At 31.9% G+C, this 24,619-nt stretch overlaps 1 protein-coding gene across 1 annotated transcript in view; it reads right to left on the reverse strand.

Annotated features, from left to right (window-relative positions):
- Positions 1-578: 578 nt before the first annotated feature.
- Positions 579-24,619, reverse strand: part of LOC144845722 (uncharacterized) — a 79,427-nt gene continuing 55,386 nt past the window's right edge. Inside the window, exons 79-112 of the mRNA XM_078703150.1 lie at positions 24,390-24,587; positions 23,973-24,086; positions 23,424-23,684; positions 23,076-23,261; positions 22,474-22,658; positions 22,019-22,199; positions 21,380-21,520; positions 20,941-21,063; positions 20,648-20,770; positions 19,965-20,207; positions 19,744-19,866; positions 19,490-19,612; positions 18,489-18,611; positions 17,891-18,019; positions 17,185-17,307; positions 16,957-17,076; positions 16,609-16,764; positions 16,126-16,242; positions 15,568-15,813; positions 14,970-15,110; positions 14,192-14,314; positions 13,770-13,895; positions 13,337-13,449; positions 12,673-12,913; positions 11,636-12,526; positions 9,475-9,599; positions 9,007-9,223; positions 6,518-6,634; positions 5,347-5,471; positions 4,879-5,095; positions 3,969-4,085; positions 3,284-3,531; positions 3,088-3,162; positions 579-2,721 (exon numbers count right to left, since the gene is read on the reverse strand). Coding sequence (XP_078559276.1) covers positions 2,641-2,721; positions 3,088-3,162; positions 3,284-3,531; positions 3,969-4,085; positions 4,879-5,095; positions 5,347-5,471; positions 6,518-6,634; positions 9,007-9,223; positions 9,475-9,599; positions 11,636-12,526; positions 12,673-12,913; positions 13,337-13,449; positions 13,770-13,895; positions 14,192-14,314; positions 14,970-15,110; positions 15,568-15,813; positions 16,126-16,242; positions 16,609-16,764; positions 16,957-17,076; positions 17,185-17,307; positions 17,891-18,019; positions 18,489-18,611; positions 19,490-19,612; positions 19,744-19,866; positions 19,965-20,207; positions 20,648-20,770; positions 20,941-21,063; positions 21,380-21,520; positions 22,019-22,199; positions 22,474-22,658; positions 23,076-23,261; positions 23,424-23,684; positions 23,973-24,086; positions 24,390-24,587 — 5,972 coding nt within the window. The 3' untranslated portion in view covers positions 579-2,640. The remainder of the gene's footprint in view (positions 2,722-3,087; positions 3,163-3,283; positions 3,532-3,968; positions 4,086-4,878; positions 5,096-5,346; positions 5,472-6,517; positions 6,635-9,006; positions 9,224-9,474; positions 9,600-11,635; positions 12,527-12,672; positions 12,914-13,336; positions 13,450-13,769; positions 13,896-14,191; positions 14,315-14,969; positions 15,111-15,567; positions 15,814-16,125; positions 16,243-16,608; positions 16,765-16,956; positions 17,077-17,184; positions 17,308-17,890; positions 18,020-18,488; positions 18,612-19,489; positions 19,613-19,743; positions 19,867-19,964; positions 20,208-20,647; positions 20,771-20,940; positions 21,064-21,379; positions 21,521-22,018; positions 22,200-22,473; positions 22,659-23,075; positions 23,262-23,423; positions 23,685-23,972; positions 24,087-24,389; positions 24,588-24,619) is intronic.

Below are 24,619 nucleotides of genomic sequence, written 5' to 3' on the forward strand. Positions count from 1 at the left end.
CCAGGTCCAACAATCGGCGTTTACATTTTGGTAAACGTATGAAACGCCATACGTGCCAAAGTCGAAGCACAGTCTTTGACAATATGCAGCAGACTGTTTCAAGAATAGATCAATTACGCTAAAAATGAATTTAACGAGACAATAAAAACAATAAATTGAAGTAAAAAAATCTCAATGAAATATGTCGTAATAGTATTGCACTTAGATGACAGTCGGCGGTATTCCCAGTGGAAAATGCTCTCTCCCTCAAATTTAGAAAATTTAGCGTTAGAAAGCACCGTTTAGATACGCATGTTGTCCATGAAAGGCAAACATCATTTTAACATTGACTACTCACTATAACTTACTATTCTAAACAATTGGAGTTCTTGTTTGTATTTTTACGATCAGAATTTATTGACTCGTAAATTAAGGTTATATTTCAAATGGTTAGAAAGCAGTTTTGGTATTGTCAGTACAGTTATCAAGAACATGCATTTATATTAAAACATCTTATAAATCTCCTATCACACATAAGTGTCACGATAATGGATGTGCTACATAGATAAAAGTTTTAAAATAGTAGGAATTATGAAAAGTAGCCTACCACAGCAATCAATAATATTGTGAGCATGTATATGGATTTCAAAGTGTTATCAATACAGACAATGAAAGTTAAATGTTGACAATAATGAAGAGAACATTGTATTAGAACATAACGGATTATTGAACAATGAGAGTGTTTTAATTTAAAACAAACATCGACACAAACATTAATTAACTCATGAAAAGAAAGTTTTTCAGTAACATGGTTTTTTAATAAGTTCTGTTAGTATACAACATATTTATGACAACGCTGTGGGTATTAGTGACTGGGTCTCACTGTGGTTACAAAATAAAATAAGCAAAAAGATAAATCAAAACGATAACAAAATAAAGCTTTCTGGCAACACGGGCATACATATTAGTTATATTACATAGCGTAAATGTAAATTCGAGAATGACCCTTGTTCGAAACGGCATCATAAGATTGCCGTTTCGATGATCGTAATTGAATTCCTGTGAACTATTATAAAGACTGAGTAATCGTGTCCCTGTCATTAAAAAATATAAACTTATTGTCGACGACTGTAATAATGACTGAATACATTTCGTGAAGCAACTTTCCTTTTGTGATCGGTCAAAACTCTCTGTTAAGCTGTACATAATTTCAACATCTTCGAAATTGAAGAGGTTTAAATCTCTCGACGAAGACTAGGCCTACTTAGTAATTGTTATTAGGCTACTTTAAACTGTAGAATTATTTACGGTAATTCTTCGTTTAATGTACTAGGTCTAATGCCGAGGTGACTATTTTATGACCAAGGAATCATAAATGAGTATGTATTTGGTAAGGTAGGTTGATAACTCTATTTATAAATAATGTTATTTATGCACATGCCAGCGAAATCAGATATAAGTCGCATGGGTATATTTGTATAGACAGCCAAAAACAATAAAATTGAAAAATTACAATTTTTTTTTACAGAAAACGATAGTTGAATAAAACAATATTTATTTAAATTACCTTGGTGTTTTTCTATTTTGTGACAAATAAATGCATATATTTTAACATTTTGTGTCGGTGTAAATTATGTATGATTTTCATAAATCATGTTTTATGCCTAAATAGAAAGTTTTGCATACTAGAACAATAGTTAATGAACAAAGGTGCGAAGTTTCATTGAAATACAAAAATTAGAATACCCATTTGCTAAGGCGTAAACTTAAACGCCCTGTTTACTTTGTACATGTCATTTCCTGTTATTTACTTTACGAGCATCTTTCTCAAAACAATGATTGTAACAACCAAAACTTTAGACCATGGAGCTATAAAATTAATTAATTTTATAGCTCCATGTTTAGACTGTGATATCTCTGGGAGAAGACATGGTATCAAGATATTTTTTCAGTATATTAAATCTTCGATTATGCAGTTCAGTATTTGTGAAATCTCAATTTTGAAAATTCAAACGTATGTCTGATTTCGCTTTCATGTGCCACAATTTAGGAGGTAATGTAGGCTACATTGTTAATGCTTTTCTGCATATGGTTTTTCATGTTTTTTGTTGTAATTGCTACCACATACCAAGCATACTGTATAGCCTACCAACTAATCTAAACATTCTTTTACAATAAGTTGTATCACGGTCTGTAGTCATATCTGGGTTTCAATATCTTGAGTAATATAATTTGTAGATAATTATTTTTTCCGCATATAATATAGAGTAATAAAATCTGCTAATTTCCACTGCATAAACTATATTCTAATTATGGCGCCCACTTAATTATATGTCAATTGATCATTATGGTTAAAGTAGGCCTATTCTAAACCGACCCACTGGATACGGACCTTCTGAAAGGCATGTCATGTTGTGCCAGGGACATCCCTTGCTGAGATTATAGTGTATTGCACAAAAGCAACACAATTATAAGACTAAACAATACGCCATAAAATGTGATTAGATGTGTTCTTTTAGATCGGTTTAGGCATAGAGATATTATAGTGAAATATAATATCTCTGTGGTGATACGAAATGAAAGGATGGTAACATTGCTGTAGTTAAAGTAAATCACCCAAGGTAGTAGGCATAAAAGCAAGTTCATCAGTTACTATAGTCTCTATTTGTAGGTAATCCTATGGCGGCGGTCAATCCATCTTTCATCCTCTATATCCCGTGTACCTCGATTGTCGTATACATGCTGTTGAAAATAAAGAAACAAACAGTGTATAAAACAAATTGTTGGCGTAAACTTAATATTGGTGTTGAATAATTATGACGGCAATCACCTGTAACGTAATTGTAACGTTTACCTACCATTATACACTAGTCAACACATACCTAACCAAACCTTTTAATGTTGTGTACTGTTATTTAATAGTCACACCAAACTCAGGGAAGACTAGTGACTCACAGTCACTATAATATCTCTATGATATCTCTATGATGAGTCAAGTAACATCAAGATAAAAAACAATTTGAATGGAATGGTTCCGAAACGTCGATATATTTTGTTATTAACTTGTATTTAAAAGATGGTTGAGATGTTTACAGTAGGCCTACTCACCATGCGTTCCTGTCCGCTGGCGACGTATGGCCGACGGAATTCAGTATGCGGTAGCGTTCGGTTATAGCCAAATAACTGTGAAGAATGTGAGTAAAAAATTGTATTAGAATGAAACATAGTGTATGTATAAAGTGCTGCATTAAAAAGACTTAATAAATAAAACCATATATCAATCCCATAGACAAACATAACTTACATCGGATGGGGAGTTTAGCATATGTTGACGTATATTTCGAGGGACCTCCGAGTTAGATGAAGTAGTACGACTGTCACTATCCAGGTGTCCAAAATGATAAGGCATTGCATTACCATAAATCATTGATTTCTTTAGACTTTGAATTCTTCTGTTGTACATGAGTAATAGACCACCGACGATACAGCATATTAATATGATAACAACAAGGATTCCAACAGTCAAACCAATCACAAACATAGTTATGTCACCTGCAATTAATGATTGTTTGCATATATTACTTAATATAGCTTACATTATCTTCAAAGGAGCAACAAGAAATATAATTTGATTAAAAATATGTTGTGGAATTGAATTTTAATCTACTAACTACTAATTGCATATTTTACTTAAAGATGTATTGTCGCCAAAAAATTAAGTTTAATTTTAAAAGACTTTGAATAGGCCATTTCGCAGTTTTAATTAAGTTAATCACTTCCGTAGAAAAAAAATAATACTTTTACTTTAAAAAAAAATAAACGGTTAAATTCAAAAACACATTGACTTCCAGTCAATTTGACTATTTTTGCGTTAATTTACATATTTTCAGGAAATAATTGTTTTTTAACCAATTTTTGATCAAAGTGAATAAATATTATGTGACATTAAATGGCATATATTCAAATAAGCCTGAAATAGTATAACGTACCACTTTCATTTTCACATTTATCACCTTCGTAACCAGATGGACATTTGCAAATAGGAGGCTGTACACTATCAGAACATGTCCCTCCATTAGAACAGTAATCAGAAGTACATAGCAACACTAAAAAAAACCCACATTATTATTAATTGACTCAACTTAATAACATTAATTACTAATTAATTACATTGACATAAGTGGGTAAAGCATCGTTTATCATTTTTATCAGTTAAATTCACGTAACTATCTATATACTTATCCGTTTTAACATGTTTTATTAAATGAAACTTGTCCACGAATGTATCGTTATAGTAGGTCATATAATTATTATTTACTCAATTATTATTGGATAACAATTTAAAGTCGACCGAATTTAAAATTCAATAGTAAATCAGTTTTAATAGAAAAAACATTTAAAAAACAGTTGAATACACATTATTATTATTAAAGAATTACTGTAATCTGTAATGTACCGGTATAGAGGCAGATTACGTGACCGATAATTAAAATAATTATATAAGTCTCCTTCTTGACTATATAAATCATGAATCATTGATAAGAAGAAATCTAGATACCAAGCAACCTGATATACATGGAAAATGTATTATTGAACTATGTAAGAATAGTGGTTTAAGAATAATTAACGGTAGAAAACTAGGTGATCTCTCTGGGTCATACACATGCTTTAAACCAGGGTGCAGGCCTAGTTCCATTGATTACATGCTATGTGATATTAATATGCTCAAACTTGTATCTTTCTTTAAAGTTCACTCACCATTATCCTTTTCAATACATTGTATAATATCATGTGTTATTAACATTGATAATTGTATCGATATGGATTATGGTGATGAAGAAAGCATCCTTGAGGAACTGCCTAGACAATTCAAATGGTGTGATAATTCCAAAAACTTACTTTCTGTGACAGTTATAGATTCAATACCAAATTCAGTACCCGGCAACTGATTATTATCAATTCCGTTTGTAAGAACATCTTGTATTTCAGAAGAAGATGTGGTGTCTTCTTGGTATACTAGGTCTACATTGGCAATAATGCTGCCAGGATCGAAACTTGAAACCGAGCATGTGCGGCTGTTACGGGATATTGTACTTTGATCAACTATATTTGTTACCTATGAACAACAAAATGATTATTTGAATACTGGTCAAACACTTCTTCCGTGAATTAAGAAAGTACAATTTGACAATAAATTTAGAACTTGAATTTGAACAACACATTAAAACAACACACACATAATGAAAAGAACTGAAACGAGAAACTGATTCAGTTTATGAAATATCTAAAATAAATTGGATACTATAAAACAAAATGCATTCTTTAAAAATATAAATTACAAACTTTGTTTAAAATGGTTACACTTACCGAATTACAAATTTGGTCTTCATACAACATGTAAAGTGCAGAATTTGGGTCACCTAAATCATCAACATACTCTGCATTTGCGCTTCCGATACTACTAATGAGTATGGCAATAGAATATGTTGTACCTGCAAGAAATCGATGATTCGTTTCGTTTCGTTTATTTTTCCACTCACTTATATAGATAATTTAAACAAACATGAGTATACATATATTAAATGTGGGTGGATGGAGGTCACAGTAAGTTCACTGAACTTTAAGTCGTGACTATAGGCCTATAAGTATAGTAACAATGCTACGGAGTAGACTAAAATATATATATATATATATAAAAGTGAAGGTACATAAAATAAAAAATAAAAAAATTAAATTATAGAAGTTAAGATAAACGTACCAGGCAGTTATATAATATAATGATAAAAGAGATAATGATAACAAAGAGTATAATATGAAATATAATTAAATATGGTATAATAACAAGTATAATGATACAATGTAGCGGAGATTATTGAATACCAGGGTGAAGGATTTAATGCCATGTATCACCTCCAAATAAATAAGGATAAAATTATGTAGCATATTCTGACATTGTTTTGTGTTTGAAATTAGATTTAAAACTAGAGAAGGAAGATTTCTGTTTGAGAGTGAAGTCCAAAGTTTGGGACCAAAATAATAAATAGAAGATCGTCGAGCCTTAACATTTAAATTATCAAAAATATAATTGTTTACAGAGGATCGGGTTTTATAGAAATGGCGTTCGTCAATTCTTGTAAATAAAGCACTAAAATGTGAAGGCAGTAAATTGTTAGATAAACGGTACATAAATGAGGCAACTTGTAATTTATTTAAATCATAAATGTTTAAAACGTTAAATCTTTTAAAAAGTAATTTTGTATGGGCTCTAAATGATTATCCCACTTTGAATAGGCCATTTCGCAGTTTTAATTAAGTTAATCACTTCCGTAGAAAAAAAATAATACTTTAACTTATAAAAAAAAAAATAAACGGTTAAATTCAAAAACACATTGACTTCCAGTCAATTTGACTATTTTTGCGTTAATTTACATATTTTCAGGAAATAATTGTTTTTTAACCAATTTTTGATCAAAGTGAATAAATATTATGTGACATTAAATGGCATATATTCAAATAAGCCTGAAATAGTATAACGTACCACTTTCATTTTCACATTTATCACCTTCGTAACCAGATGGACATTTGCAAATAGGAGGCTGTACACTATCAGAACATGTCCCTCCATTAGAACAGTAATCAGAAGTACATAGCAACACTAAAAAAAACCCACATTATTATTAATTGACTCAACTTAATAACATTAATTACTAACTAGAATTTAATTCGTCACTTTGACGAATTATAGGTGATCATTTTTATCATTTTATTGACATTAATATTTTTTAAACATGCACGTACGTTAACATATGATCGGAAAATGTTGATTTATGCCATCCTATTATACGCTTATAGTGCTGAGTTGTGCCTATTATATACCATATACATGTACAGTATATACTGTATATCTATATACAGTGTAGCATTGGTGAAAGTACGGACACAAATCATGATCTAACTTTTTGGTATGATGACATTATCAAAATACACTTGTGGATAACAATATCGAAAGATAATGAATTGAGCAATAAAATATAACAATTGGAAGAAAATTTGGCACGTAGAAGCGCGGTGAGCGCTCTTTGAAATTTGTATAACTTTGACTAAAGAATTTTAAAAACTACTTTTTTGCTTCAACTGGCCATATGATAACGTTACAACATCAGATTGGCTTAATTTGTATATGAATTCATATCTACATTTCACCAACTCTCATAATAAGTTATAAACATCAAGGTCAACTTTAATTCAGAAGAGCTGTAAGGTATTCAACTATACGTTGTAGGTGAAATTACGTAACCCCCGTTATTCAAATTTTAAGATGTGATGACGTCATCGAAATGAAAATATTGGCAACTCATGAGTAACATAATTGGTTGAGGTAGAATATATTAAAAATTTAAAAAAAATCGAGCGCAGATAAGCGAGTTATGCTCTGTTGAATATGGTGGTCTATGACAAAATGGGAAAAAACCCTATTTTAAAAATTCATGTGGCCAAATGATGACGTCATACCATTTTGTACGTCTAATAGGTATATACATTTATATCTACAACTCATTAACTTCCATAATAAGTTAAAAAAAATGGGGGTCATCTTCCATTCTGAAGAGTTATATTCATTTTAAAAAGGCCTTATTTTTTACCATTTTTAGCACTTTTGTACAATTAATGTGCGCATTTTGTCATTTTTAACGTGCTTGTATAGCGTTATTTTAAGTCTGAATGGACTCAAATTTAGTTAATGTACTAAGGAAGATGAGTAGAATGCAATTTGTACAAAAAAATTGTATTTTTTACGCATTCTATGTACGCACGCGCAAAAACGTGTTTTTGCGCAGTAATTTTTTGAAACACACAAATGGCCTGATTCATGCTCTAAATTGATCAAAACTTAATTTTGGGCTTTTAAAATTTTTAACGCGCGATTTCAAGCACATGACCTTGAAACGCGCAAGTTTTTATTTTCTAATATTTTTACCTTGACCTGAAGTTTACTTGTAGTGAATTTCATTAATATGTGATAATGAATAGTAAAGATATGATTGATATTGTGATTTCACAAAATGGCGTATAAATGACGTCACGGATGAGTGATCACGCTGAAAAGCTTATTATGTCTAAGTTAAAGTATTTGAAAGACATTGTGTAATTTTTGTGATCATTGCCATTCAACTTTTTGAGATATTTGTTACACAAAAAGTGTACAGAAAGAATAAAAAAAAAAAAAAAAAAAAATAAAGATTTCATACAATAACAATAGGTGATCATTTTATTCTAAATGATCACCTAATTAATTACATTGACATAAGTGGGTAAAGCATCGTTTATCATTTTTATCAGTTAAATTCACGTAACTATCTATATACTTATCCGTTTTAACATGTTTTATTAAATGAAACTTGTCCACGAATGTATCGTTATAGTAGGTCATATAATTATTATTTACTCAATTATTATTGGATAACAATTTAAAGTCGACCGAATTTAAAATTCAATAGTAAATCAGTTTTAATAGAAAAAACATTTAAAAAACAGTTGAATACACATTATTATTATTAAAGAATTACTGTAATCTGTAATGTACCGGTATAGAGGCAGATTACGTGACCGATAATTAAAATAATTATATAAGTCTCCTTCTTGACTATATAAATCATGAATCATTGATAAGAAGAAATCTAGATACCAAGCAACCTGATATACATGGAAAATGTATTATTGAACTATGTAAGAATAGTGGTTTAAGAATAATTAACGGTAGAAAACTAGGTGATCTCTCTGGGTCATACACATGCTTTAAACCAGGGTGCAGGCCTAGTTCCATTGATTACATGCTATGTGATATTAATATGCTCAAACTTGTATCTTTCTTTAAAGTTCACTCACCATTATCCTTTTCAATACATTGTATAATATCATGTGTTATTAACATTGATAATTGTATCGATGTGGATTATGGTGATGAAGAAAGCATCCTTGAGGAACTGCCTAGACAATTCAAATGGTGTGATAATTCCAAAAACTTACTTTCTGTGACAGTTATAGATTCAATACCAAATTCAGTACCCGGCAACTGATTATTATCAATTCCGTTTGTAAGAACATCTTGTATTTCAGAAGAAGATGTGGTGTCTTCTTGGTATACTAGGTCTACATTGGCAATAATGCTGCCAGGATCGAAACTTGAAACCGAGCATGTGCGGCTGTTACGGGATATTGTACTTTGATCAACTATATTTGTTACCTATGAACAACAAAATGATTATTTGAATACTGGTCAAACACTTCTTCCGTGAATTAAGAAAGTACAATTTGACAATAAATTTAGAACTTGAATTTGAACAACACATTAAAACAACACACAAATAATGAAAAGAACTGAAACGAGAAACTGATTCAGTTTATGAAATATCTAAAATAAATTGGATACTATAAAACAAAATGCATTCTTTAAAAATATAAATTACAAACTTTGTTTAAAATGGTTACACTTACCGAATTACAAATTTGGTCTTCATACAACATGTAAAGTGCAGAATTTGGGTCACCTAAATCATCAACATACTCTGCATTTGCGCTTCCGATACTACTAATGAGTATGGCAATAGAATATGTTGTACCTGCAAGAAATCGATGATTCGTTTCGTTTCGTTTATTTTTCCACTCACTTATATAGATAATTTAAACAAACATGAGTATACATATATTAAATGTGGGTGGATGGAGGTCACAGTAAGTTCACTGAACTTTAAGTCGTGACTATAGGCCTATAAGTATAGTAACAATGCTACGGAGTAGACTAAAATATATATATATATATATAAAAGTGAAGGTACATAAAATAAAAAATAAAAAAATTAAATTATAGAAGTTAAGATAAACGTACCAGGCAGTTATATAATATAATGATAAAAGAGATAATGATAACAAAGAGTATAATATGAAATATAATTAAATATGGTATAATAACAAGTATAATGATACAATGTAGCGGAGATTATTGAATACCAGGGTGAAGGATTTAATGCCATGTATCACCTCCAAATAAATAAGGATAAAATTATGTAGCATATTCTGACATTATTTTGTGTTTGAAATTAGATTTAAAACTAGAAAAGGAAGATTTCTGTTTGAGAGTGAAGTCCAAGGTTTGGGACCAAAATAATAAATAGAAGATCGTCGAGCCTTAACATTTAAATTATCAAAAATATAATTGTTTACAGAGGATCGGGTTTTATAGAAATTCTTGTAAATAAAGCACTAAAATGTGAAGGCAGTAAATTGTTAGATAAACGGTACATAAATGAGGCAACTTGTAATTTATTTAAATCATAAATGTTTAAAACGTTAAATCTTTTAAAAAGTAATTTTGTATGGGCTCTAAATGATTCTCCCGCACAAATCCGAAGTGCACGTTGTTGTAGTTTAAAAAGGCGGTCTATTTGGGTTTTCTCTACACTTGTCCAGGGGCATAACGTATCAAATTAATCTAGAGTAATTGCCCAACATAAATTGGCATAAGAAAGGTAAGGCAAAACTAAAGTATTATAAAGGGTTAATTTTTGTGTAGTTTCCAAGTCAAAGAGGCATCTATGTTTACTCCTAAAAATTGTGTTTCAGTAACTCGTTCGATCATTTTATTATCAATGTATATTTGTTCATTTAAAGAATTTGACATTTTACGTTTAGAAAATATTATATAGTTCGTTTTGAATGTATTAAGAGTTAATTTATTATGCTTGAGCCAATTTGAAACTTTAAATAACTCATCATTGACAATTTTAAACAAGGTATTTAATTTAGGATGAGAGAAAAAAATATTTGTGTCGTCAGCAAATAAGATAAACTTGAGTAATTTAGAGCTGTTTTGTATATCGTTAACAAAAATCAAGAATAAAAGTGGTCCAAGAATCGATCCTTGGAGAATTAATAATAACATTATTTAGGGAAGTAAACTGAACACGATTGAAAAGGTAGCTTTTAATTAGTTTTAAAGGAAGGCCTCTGATACCGTAATTTGAAAGTTTATGAATTAAAATATCGTGGTTAATAGTATCAAAGGCCTTAGGTAAATCAAGGAAAATGCCAACAGAAAACTCATTTTTACTCAGGGCAATTGTAATTTTGTCAAAAATATCTAATAAAGCAAGATCTTTTGAATACTTTTTCCTGATATAAAATATTATGTTTAGTTAAAAAGGAAGAAATTCGGTTATGCATTATTTTTTCAATTAATTTTGAGAAACAAGGAAGTAGGAAGATTGGTCTGTAGTTATTGAAATGGTGAGGATCTTCTTTCTTGTAGATAGGGATGACTTAAGCTATTTTAAAAGAATCAGGAAGAATACCGATTTCAAAAGAAGTATTAAAAATGTGAGTTAAGGGTTTGCATATAAAACTAGAACCACGTTTAATAATTTTATTGAAAAACCCATCAAACCCAGGAGATTTATTATCTTTAAGGCAAAGTATTATACTGACAACTTTATGTTCGGTTACTGGACTAAGAAAGAGAGAGTGCACACATGGACGAGGTAGGAATGACATATACAAAGTTATTTCTCAGGTAGTGGGAGTTATTTGTGTGGGGTCTTATAATGGTTGGCGGTGATAAAATACAACTTCATTGGCGGAGGTAATACATAAACACACAAACCTTCCGTGGCTGTAGTTGTTTCAATTTTTGCCGTAGTTTGCTGTCCTGGTGCTGCTGTAGTTTGCTGTCCTGGTGCAGTAGTTTGCTGTCTTGGTGCTGTAGTTTCCACATTGGGTGCTGTAGTCTTGACTTCATCAGGTGCTGTAGTCTTGACTTCATCAGGTGCTGTAGTCTTGACTTCATCGGGTGCTGTAGTCTTGACTTCATCGGGTGCTGTAGTCTTGACTTCACCGGGTGCTGTAGTCTTGACTTCATCGGGTGCCGTAGTCTTGACTTCATCGGGTGCCGTAGTCTTGACTTCATCGGGTGCTGTAGTCTTGACTTCATCGGGTGCCGTAGTCTTAGCTTCATCGGGTGCCGTAGTCTTAGCTTCATCGGGTGCCGTAGTCTTAGCTTCATCGGGTGCCGTAGTCTTCATTACATCGGGTGCCGTAGTCTTCACTTCATCGGATGCCGTAGTCTTCACTTCATCAGGTGCTGTAGTCTTCACTTCATCAGGTGCTGTAGTCTTCACTTCATCAGGTGCTGTAGTCTTTACTTCATCAGGTGCTGTAGTCTTCACTTCATCAGGTGCTGTAGTCTTCACTTCATCAGGTGCTGTAGTCTTCACTTCATCAGGTGCTGTAGTCTTCACTTCATCAGGTGCTGTAGTCTTCACTTCATCAGGTGCTGTAGTCTTCACTTCATCAGGTGCAGTAGTCTTCACTTCATCAGGTGATGTAGTCTTCACTTCATCAGGTGCTGTAGTCTGTACTTCGGCATGTGCTGTAGTGTATACATCTGGTGTTATAGTTGACTTTCCTGTCATGGTAGCATCTGGTGTTGTAGTTTGCGCTGTTAGTTCGGTTGTCGTTAATATGGATTCAGTTGACGGTTGAATTGTGGATACAACTAAATAAAACGGAAAAAATAGATATTAACTTGCATTATTTTTGTATTCGTTCATTTTCGTATATGCTGTATATATGTTAAATTCAAACATTTTTTTCTGAACTTTAGGGCACTGCAAAACTACAACCACCTATTGGTAGACTTACCAGATAACATTGAAATAAAAGATGCTGTATCTATAGAACTGTCAGGTGGTACTTGGCTATTATCCGCACCAGACAAACCTCCGTAGAATGTTGCAGCAATGTCGTAAGAGTCAAGGTCAGTTGATGCAGGAAGATCAAGTCTGAAAGTAACTTCTTGGAACAAAGATACTGCTCTGTACATATGTATGCTTACTTGCAATATTGAACTACTGATATTTGACATCTCAAAAATAGCAAAAACCTAGTAAAGATATAAAGTTGTCAAAGTTGTACCAAAAACTACATACAGATTCAATATTAGTAATATTTATACGCATTCATTGAATTCAAAAGAAACATATTTCGATATGTGATGAAAAATACGTGTGGTCATGTACCAGTTCCCATGGACACATGGCCGATCAGTTTTGAAAAAAATGTGTACACAAAAACCGTGTAGGCAGCATTATATTCTTATCAACACAGCACTGCAACCATTACAATCACTTGGTTAACTGTTTTCAATAAGTATTTATTATACATAAATAAAATATATGAATGTTAAGGTTGTATGGTAATAAGCCAATTATATATTAAACAATAAAAGGCCTACAACACAATTATTATAAACGGAATCATATTGAAAGTACAGATTTTTAATAATAAAATAATACAAATCACTTACGTCAGCTGTGAGCTGGGTTTGTGTATCAATAGAATTCAGAATAGTGGGCATGGCACTGACAACGACTCCTTTGATGTCCGTGAAATTGATTCCCAAATACACAGTTAATGATTCTTGAAAAATTAAATAACTTTACAGTTATGTACATTTTAGGCTACCAAAACCTACAATTTTTAGTATTTGATCGTGCACATAGTTAAGCTATTTACCGTGTACATAGATATGTGAAATCCCGTGCCGAACATAGATAGGCATGATTAATGCTTATGTAACATAACTCATATTTGTTGACTACACAGTTCTTTAACAATTCATTGCTTTGTCAATCTGTTAAACTTTGAACACCGTGATGTTCCATATAAATATACATTATTATTCATAAATTTTAATAGTGAAACTATGTTTCTATTATGCCTACAATCAAGTAATTTACCTATACAGATTTCTTGCACTTCTACAAAATGTTCTTGGCAAACACATGTATAGTTCCCATCATAATTAACACACATTCTGTTTTCTTCAATGTCACATCGGTTAGAAGAAAGACATTCATCAACATCTGTCAATTTCAATAATTCGAGAAAATTGTTATTTAAAATATCAATAATGACTCAACACCGGATCAACTATATTGTCATATTATGTCCAAACATAATAACATATTAACGGCTCGAATAACAATATTATGAATAAGAAACTATAGTACATTAACACATTAAAATAAGAAATACATTTATGGATACAAATTGCGCCGCAATGGCGGACGAAAAAATGAAATTCTTGGTCTTGTATGGGTCTATAGGGTGAAAGACCAGATGGCAGATGGAAAAAACACAAATTTGACATCTTTCATACCTGAACATTGATTTCCATTGCCTTGATATCCGTCTACGCAGGAACACTCAAACATTCCAGGAATATTCTCACATGTTGCCAAGTTAGAGCAATTGTGAATATTCAGCTCACACTCGTTAACATCTAGAATAAAAACAAAGTATAACACTATTTCTAAGAACAAAATATGTGCTGGATGATGACATAATAATTTAGTGGTGATAATTATCTTTTTTTAGAATACAGTGCTAGATTTCTTAACAGGTTTCTAGTGACGACGCGATTTATGTTAACAAGTATCAATAACCTGATTCTAGGTGGAGATAATAACAGAACGTGTTTTTCATTATACACCTAAAGTAAACTTAATGTACTAACAATATAAACTCATTGTTTGATTTACCGCAAATTGACTAAAATGGAAAAGAATACCTGGATATAACAAACAAATCTATAACTTAGGCGTCACGCTTGCCATATGATTGTTTGTTGCCTACGTTCCTTGCTGTTTTATCATGCTAATTGCTCTCTTATTTACATACAGCCTGTCCTATTGGTATATAAGTACTCTAGGCGTTGTTTTCTGTTCTTCTGATGATGAGAATTGTTTCTCCAAACATGTCACATTTTAAGGCAGTTTGCCTATTCATTAAATGCCTCGCTATAGTGATTTTAACTCATAAGTTCGGTGGAATCATTCATGAAAAGAATATCAATGATAAGACGCTGGGACAGTTTACCGCCTAAAGTAAGAATATCTTACGCAACATATCTTATTACACTTGTATTGAGTACCTACCGTTACAATTTCCATCTGTTGCAATGCCTCCACTACTAGCATATCCATCATTACACATGCAAAAGAAAGATCCTTCCAAGTCCATGCACGATGCATTTTCATCACAGTTGTTAAGATCATTAGATGCGCACTCATTGATATCTATTATAAACAAAACGTACTATCTTTTACTTTTGTTTCCTTTTATACGGACAACCTTACTATAGATTTTGCGCTGACGGCGCTAGTTACAATCCGTTATGCGTGAGTAATTATTGATTATTTAACAGTAAATACTTTCTGGTTATGTTGATAACATACAAAAACAAAACAAGAATATATTCTCAAAACGTAATGTGTATGCTCCATTACTTCTCTGAACCCTCAACACTGACCGTTAAAACCTTCCCAGTAGTATTTGCGGTAACGTTGATACCCCATGTTTAAATGCATGTAAGACAAATAACTGCGTGATAACATCCAGATTGAGGAATTTATATATCATATTTGTGTACAAAATTAGATCCAAAGGCCGGGTCAAATATAATCTTCAAAATTTCATGAGGTCATTTCGACCTATGTGTATAAACTCGTATGCATTCTTTAAAAGTTAACTTACTATCACAAACAGTTCCGGTCCCATTGAATCCAGAATTACATACGCATGTAAATGATCCAGGTGTATCAGTACAGCTGGCTTGTGTGTGACAATCATATGTGTTTTCTTCACATTCATTTACATTGGTACAGTTTGTTGATCCGTCTCCTCGGTACCCATCCTGGCAGGTACATGTGTATGCGCCAACTAAATCTGTGCAATCAGCGTTTTCAACACATGTATTGTTCATATCGCATTCATTAATATCTAATTGAACCAAAATAAACAATAATTAAATATAGATAATTTTAATTAGTAAGTAATTTAAATATTATATTGAACAGTATTGTTACGACGACGGTTTGAACTGATAAACAATCTTTAGTTTCTTTAGTGGACTTGGTTTAGGCTTCAATAGTTTATTTTTCGTTGTTCTATGTCTGTACTTTTTCTACTTTGATACAATTGCATATGTATCAATTGTGTCAGTCATACGCAATCAAGTCTCGTTCAACCGATAATAAAAACAACTTTTATAGTATTTGTATACACATATGTCAGTTAAAATGTACATCTTACTTTGACAAGTTTCACCATCGCCAGCAAATCCAGTGTTGCAGGTGCATGAATAATTACCAGGTGTATTGGTACAGGTGGCCATTGGATCACATGGCATAGCTGAACATTCATTAATATCTGCAGATACAATAATGAAACAAATATCCAAATAAAAGTAGTAGTACTTTTAAAAAAAGTAAAGTAAAAAACTACGAAAAAAAGAAAGACAAACAAAAATATAAATAAGAAAAGGAAAAAATAAGAAAAAAGAGATAAAATGAAGAAAAAACAAACAAAAAACAAAATAGGGAAAAAAGAAGTCAAAGGAAAAAACAAACCAAAGAAGAAAAAAATATACAAAAAGACAAAAAGGTGAAGGAAAATGGAAAAAGAAAAAGAAAAGAACAAAAAGGGAAAGAACAGAAAAAGTAAAAAAGAAGAAGGAAAGATAGACAGACAGAAAGAAAACTGGGTAATTTTACAATTTCGCACAAATTGACTTACCAAAGCACACCATTCCATTGCCTGTATATCCATCATTACAATAGCACATGTATGATCCATTATTATTGTTGCAGTACGCAGCATCATCACATTGGTCATACTCGCATGTTTCATTTCCAGTACAGTAAACACGAATATGTTCACATTCATTGATATCTATGGATAAACAAAATCATAATAGGTTATATAGTTTTGATATAAAGTTTGCGGTACACCACGTATATTAGTGTTGAGTTTTTCAACGTTTATAGTATTGTTGTACCTAATAGAATCAATACTTTGTAAAATAATGGTATTCTTACATGGAGAAACCATTGATCTGATAAATATTGTAATTTTATACTTTACCGGTACATTGTACACCATTGCCGTTATATCCAGAGTTACAGGAACACATATGCGTACCAGGTATGTTTAAACACATTGCATTATCACCGCATGTATCAGCAGTCTCACATTCATTGATATCTATAGAATATTAAAACATAAACATATAACAAAATTATTGTTGTTATAATAATTATGATCAAGTTGTGTTATGTGAATAATTACTCTCAATTGTTAAAATATGTGTACCTTCACAACTCCTCTTGTCGTCTGCTAGCTGATATCCAGAAATACAGGAACAATTGTAAGATCCTTCAGTGTCAGAGCAAGAACCAGAACACATGTGATCTCCGGTCGAACATTCATCAATATCTATGTTAAAAATAAGATTAAACAAAAAATATGCTGAAAAGTAATGGTGACACGGTAAGAAGTTATAAGTACAATAACAACAATAGGTAAATGCATCGGTTCTGTAAGATTCCTTTTTTAAAATGAAACATTATATTTATGTCTTAATAATGTTTATATTTTGTATTGACACACATTGAAGAATTATATATCGCATCACTATGATGATGAAGTAGATGAACACCGTGGCAAATTCATCGCACGTTTTCCCTATTTAAAATTATTGTTGTATAATCAAAAGAAAGAAATTCAATTCTGAATGTTAGATGTTAAAATTGTATATTATATTATATAGTCTGGATCCACCACGACATGTACACACATTTTATCTATCCTTTATCGAAAGTTAGTTAGTAGTTAATTTTATTGTTATTAGTTATTCAAACTTTGGTGGATAACTCCTTGTGTTCATTTTGTATTGAGAAGAATAAATAAAATGATGAAATGTCTACAATTACATCTATTATTATTAAAAGTATCTAGAAATTTAGATCATTAGGCTGTCATATAATTGACACTTATTCTTTAAAACAAACAAACATACTTTGACAATGCGTTGTATTTCCTTCAGTGGCGCCATAACCTTGTTTACACAAACATTCAACGTCATTTCCGTTCATTGAACAAAATGCATTCACACATGGGTCAGTATCACATTCTGCTCCTTGTTTAGCTAAAAATAATGATAATCTAATAATATGCGTAGGCTACTCACCGTTCCGTTTAACAATAATAATTGATACAATGAAATGTAACCAATGATTAGAAAAACCAATATCAAGTAAAAACATAACATATATAATATAGGCCTATGCATGACAGGTAAATAGTGTTACCTTTAGGCCTTTTTAATTATTAATATTATGAAATACTTAACTTAGCTTAATTAAATAATATTTTGGACCTGAGTACATATATAGTACTGATTTTAATTAGTTATAAAAGCATTTTATGACCTGGATTGCTGGTACACTGAAACTCAAAACCTGTAAAATAGACTTAACTTAAGGCAAAATATATCGATTCCAAATAGGTTAGATGAACTCAAATAGGATGTATCTACAGTAATTCTAGTCAAGTCTTCTTTCAATATTGAATCAACTAAACTGATACATTAACAAAAATGAACTGGCGATACTTACGTTGACAAGATACACTATCGTTTGTTAATTCATAATTATCAGTGCAGTAACAAGAATATCCTCCATCTGTATTATTACACATCTGTTGACATTCATGAATAGCAAGTTCGCATTCATTCAAGTCTGAATATTAAACACAATTAAGGCATAATTTAACAAGAGCAATTGATTACACTAGATGGTTCACGAATATATTTTGTCAACTGGAAATGTTCAAATGTACGCAAGGCTATGTGTACCGACATACATCTCGATGTTGGTGATGCTGTTGGTGATGGAAGTGGTGGTGGGTGTGGTTGCGTTGGCGGCACTGGTGGTGCTGGTGGCGATGTCGGTGAAGGTGGTGAAGGTGGTGGTGGTGGTGAAGGTGGTGGTGGTCGTAATGATGGTGGTGGCGGCCTTGATGTCGTTGGTGGCAACGACAATGGTAATAGCAGGTGCAAAGAGGAACATTTTTTTCAAATATATTATTTATTCACTCAGTAAAAACATTTATTTGTTTTTGTGTTTTATAATAATACTTTGTTGAAACTGTCACATTCGATAAAAATAAGGTGACGATGCAAAAACGAAGATGTAAAATCTGCACTTTTAAATGGCGACCTAAAATGCTTTCTAGAATATTTATACATTACTTCTAACTTAACGGAGCAAATCGTTGAACATAAATGTGTTGTACTTGTCAATTACTATTTATCTAATGTAATATATCTTGCCTAGTGTTATATCAAAATTCAATTGGTGAACAGAAAAGTGGTCCAGAATTGGGATAATCTTGATCCGCGTTCAAAATGTAAATATAGTCTTTTGTGACAATTATCAATATACGTGGTTTTAATTTAGTAAAGATGCTTTGTAGTTTACAAACACACAAATAATAATAATAATAAAACACTACTTGGTAATAATAACAATAGAAGTGATAAAAATGTTTGCAGTCAATGTTTTCAGACAAATATATATTATATACCTATTATTGTATTCAATTATGAAGGATTTACCTTGACAGATCTGTCCATCCAGCATGTATCCAGAGTTGCATGTACACACATAGCTTCCCAATGTATTTCCACAGTCTGCATTTGTGTCACATGGGCTAGTTTCCGCTAAACATTCGTTTACATCTAAAATAAAATGTCTTTTGAATTATTTTCACAAAACAAAAGTGCATTATACTTTATAATAACCAGTAGTCCTATATTTAGTATGCTACGAGGTATAAGCAAACACGTAGTGACATTTGTAATTCACATACCTTGACATGTACCATCTGTCAGATTATAGCCTTCTTTACATGGACATTCAAACCCGCCAATGGTATTAAAACACATAGCAGTATCCGTACAGTTGTGACTGCCAGAAGTGCACTCATTAACGTCTAATTATAACGAAAATGCATCGTATTTTAATAAAATGAAATAATAATAAATGTAATCAATACTAAAATAAAAAAAAAAAAAAAAAAAGAGTGCGTACCAATGCAAGTTGTGTCATCTCCTACATAGCCAATGGGACAGCTGCAGTCAAAGCTACCTGGTATGTTTTGACAAACAAACCTAGTAGTCGGACAAGGATCGTTAGGACATTCGTCGATGTCTACGCAGAGTGTTCCATTACCGATCCAGCCGGAAGAGCAGGAGCACATATAAGATCCTTGGATGTTGGTGCAGTCAGCTTGTATGTCACACGAATGAAGTGCACGAGCACATTCATCAATATCTAAAGAAGTGAATAATACAGCAACTAATTATATGATATTACCGCTTTGTCTGACTCGGTATTTGGAAGTGGAATTGCTTTAAAAAGATTGCACACTAAAATAAAGTTGTGTTTACCAAATCATTCAAGTCAGTTATTCCTTTAAACAGTATTGATTGAGGTTTATTTTCATAATCTGGCCCTTTTGCTTGCCGGTGTTCTTTGTAATACTATTCATTTGCTTACTTAATAGTGCATTCAAGATACTAACAAGTTTTATAGAGATTGTTGAAATATTAATCTGTACTTTTACCAGTGTTACCTTGTTGCTAAAGATGTACATGGGAAGAGCCTCTGTGATAATATTATTTGAATAAAAACATATTTGGAGAGAGTGTGAGGAAAACTGGGTGACAAATAATTATGCTTTTTGCTATGTCCGAATTGTAAATAACATGTACCTTCACAGGTTTTTCCATCTCCTTCGTAGCCATCAGCACATTGGCAGATGAATGAACCATCTGTATCCATACAGTCGGCCTCTTCATCACATGGGTAGTCCGTGTAACCGCATTCATTCTTGTCTTAATATTAATAAATTACATAAAAACAGTAATAATCGACATAGTCGGTAATAATATGCCAAGTAAAATGAATTAGTAAATGATAATGATACACATATATGCTTCGAGACAACATTAATAACATTATTTTACCTATTAGCACAATAATTTATCATAAATTAAAAACCTACTAGTGCATGTCTTTCCATCACCCCTGTAACCTTCTGAGCATGTGCAGTTGAATGATCCTTCTGTATTTTCACAGGTTGCATAATCACTACAATCATCAGTCATCGTCATACATTCGTCAATATCTGAAAAGAAATATATGTTTTCCTATAAATTATATCCAAATTCCAATAAAGTCAATAAAATCTCAATCAAAATTGTTAATATGAATTTAGAGATCTTTTTTAAGAAACCATTAAGAAACTTTTACCATTTAAGTTTTAATTAAATTGGTTTATAAAAAGAAATATATGAATTCATTTAGTAGGCCTATTGCATACCAGATACACACACTTTGTCACTAATTATAAGATACTAGTTATTATAAAACACTATTGAAAAAGCACTAAACACACCATTGCTTGTTTTATTTAAATATTGAAACAAAAAATATCAAATTACCACTGCAATTTTTTAGATCAACATTCAAGTCATATCCTTGTGTGCAGCTACAAGTGTACGAGCCCAAAGTATTGGTACATTCCTGTTGGCAGAACGGTACATCGTCAACCCTGTCACGACCTTCAACGCATTCGTTGTAATCTAATAGAAAACACATATTTGCAAATTTTACATGAGTCTGTTTCTGTTGCGTTTATAAGTTTTCTCTGTTTTAGTCATCACTATAGCGGCTCGCGAAAATATTTTTCTTTCTCTGATGCATCATGTTTCATCTGCTCTGCGCTCGCCCTCTGAATGAACTTTTTAATACGCATTCCGTCGAGCCGTCTATATGGTCGAATAGATTAGACTATGGAATTTGCATGTCGATGTATGAGGTTCGAATCCCATGACCAACTTATTTTAACTTTATAGTGAGAGAGATTATTTAGAGGGTTAAGTTTAGTTATATTTAGGAAGAAGTTCGGCTATCTTTCACGTATCTTTCAGAGAAAGTATTTGGGAAAAAAAATTTACGCTAGCGGCCGTCGTCCTCGACTATTAGTAATTTACTATATTAATCAGTTTCTCCCATTTGACTATAGTAATAGTAACCAGTTTATTAAAACACGTTTGCTTATAAACATTGAAGACATTCACCATAACACTTGAATCCATTTCCAACTAAACCATTTGGACAATCTCCACATGAAACATTTGCTAACGGAGCTTCCTGATCAATGCATGAGACTCCTGGATAACAAGGTTCATCTAAACATCCATTGTAATCTTCACTACAATCGGTGCCCGTCCAAGCAGGTGGACAATCACATTCGGACACCTACAACGATATCAAAAGTGTCAGTGACACAATAAAGTCGTGACAATTATGTTCTAGTGTTTACCCTATATATAGATATACCCTTAATTAAATTATACCATTTATTTTTTTCAATATCATATTTTTACATGGGTGCAAATAAAACTTCATTTAGGAAAAATAGAAATTTCTAAAATAAAAATGTGTTTTACACGCTAATTTTATCAAAAACACGGTTGGGAATCAACGAAATTATCACAGATTACATTATTTGTTGTACATAAAATTTACTTACTGCGAAACGGTTGTTAACAAGATCGGATCCATCAACAAGAGCGTTGAAATTACAAACTCCACCATTATCACATTCACAAATAATAACTTCTAGTGGAAATGCAGTTGCCGCTCCTTTACTGTCTGTGGCAACCAATGTAACTTGAACTTGGTCAGTTGAACCAGGAGTCCATTTAAATAAACCATCTTTAAGATATTTAAAATCATTTTATATTTCTTGATTGAATACAACTTACATTAAAAGATGTTAGTGATTATATAATCTAATCAGTGGTGAAAAAAGATTTTCTACCGGCATAAGTGTTGGTAGATAACTACATATTATAACACTGATGATATGAGACTACTTATTATTAGTGAATTTAGAGACTTTCTAGCTATCATCAACCATATCTTCATTGATTTTAGAAGACTATACTAGTGATGGTAGTAGACTCCAGAAAGACACTGTGCTCTTCATGCATGAACTGGTCTAAAACTATGTCATTAGAAAGGATCTCACTTAGGCCTAGCTGATTTGTTTCATCCTGATCATTATGCCAACGTATTGTACCAGACTCTACTTGTATATTCCTTTTCATAGTTAAAATAAATGTTACATACCAACATCAATACCAGCACCTGGCACCGTATCTTGAAGGGAATATGTTATCGTGTCATTTTCTGGGTCAGATGTAATAACTCTTAGAATATATTGACTTCCAACCATAACCAAAAAGCGATTGGTTTCCGTAATTGAATCAACCGGAGAAATTGCAAGAACGCTTGTAATATTTGGTGGAAAGTTTGCTGTATCGTAAACAAATGTAAACATGAGAAAAGAATCAACATATTGGAAAATATTTTGTTGGTAAAAAGGTGCAACGCATCCGACTATTAATGAGTTATGATAATTAAGCAAAATGAATGAAACTATTTCATTTTAACGTTTATGAATTTTTGTGATCTTACCAAGTTCTTCTGCGTTTTCATTGTTGTTTGTATTTGTTTCTTTTGTATTCATACCAAAAGAAATATCCTTTGTTGCTAGTACATCAAAAAGACACATGCGATCACCACCACATTCAGCAATCGCCTCATTGTACAGTTCTGTACCAGAATATTGTTCTACAAGATCTTCTAAGAACAATGGTACAAATGTTAGGTTATTCAATGTTTCCCATGATTGACCATCAGTGTAACTGAAAAGTGAAGACTCCTCTGTAGTTCTCCCTGAAAAAAAAAGTGAAAGGAAAAAATAGGTTGAAATTATGTAATGAGTATAAAAATATACTTAATTGCTAATGATAATACTTGGTGAAGAACATGTACCACATTAAAACAAATATTTAAAATGTATGTTACTTCATGATGCATCAGTGATGATCGGCCAATGAATCACATTAGTGATGACGTATTTATATAGTATATAGGAAAATTAATCTCTCATCCTATATCGCCACTGATTACCTTACATAGATTTAGCAAATGTAATTACTGTGAGTTTGAATATGACCTTACATGTATTTCCAAAATGGAAACCATCACTATCTGTAACCACTCCATCTTCTGGCACTGACATCATACTATTATTTGGAAATGTAAGATCATCTGTTATATCATCATTCCAAACACCTGGAAAATAATACAATAATATATATAAAACCTTCAGACAAATGATTAAAGTTTGAACATTTGTACTTTTCATCATAATATTTAGGCTTATTTAAAGCACGTTTTCTTTAACACTATTAACACACGCGTCATTGTTAAATACAAAACTTGACACACAGAGTCGAAAAAGCCCAAATTACGTTATAACAGTACATCAGGAGCTCTATGAAAAATGATTAGTTGACACGATTATTAAAACAAAAATATTACCAAAGAATGCAAGACATTACTTTCGATAAGAGGACATAGATTACATGCACCTACCATACAATCCCTTTGTTGCTCCTTTGTATTTTTCTGGAATAGAAAATACAGCCTCCAATACAGTACCAGTCAGTGAAACGGAAATAGAAATTCCAGATAACCAAGTCGCAACTATACGATTTCCAGTTGAATTTGCAGTTGAATTTCCAGAAGGAAGACTTATTATAAACCCAGTGTCAGATGGCGGTGTGTACGGACCTGAACATAATAATGTTACTTTAATAAATATT

Source organism: Antedon bifida, chromosome 6 (genome assembly GCF_963402885.1).
Source record: "Antedon bifida chromosome 6, ecAntBifi1.1, whole genome shotgun sequence".
Classification (NCBI taxonomy): Eukaryota; Metazoa; Echinodermata; class Crinoidea; order Comatulida; family Antedonidae; genus Antedon; species Antedon bifida.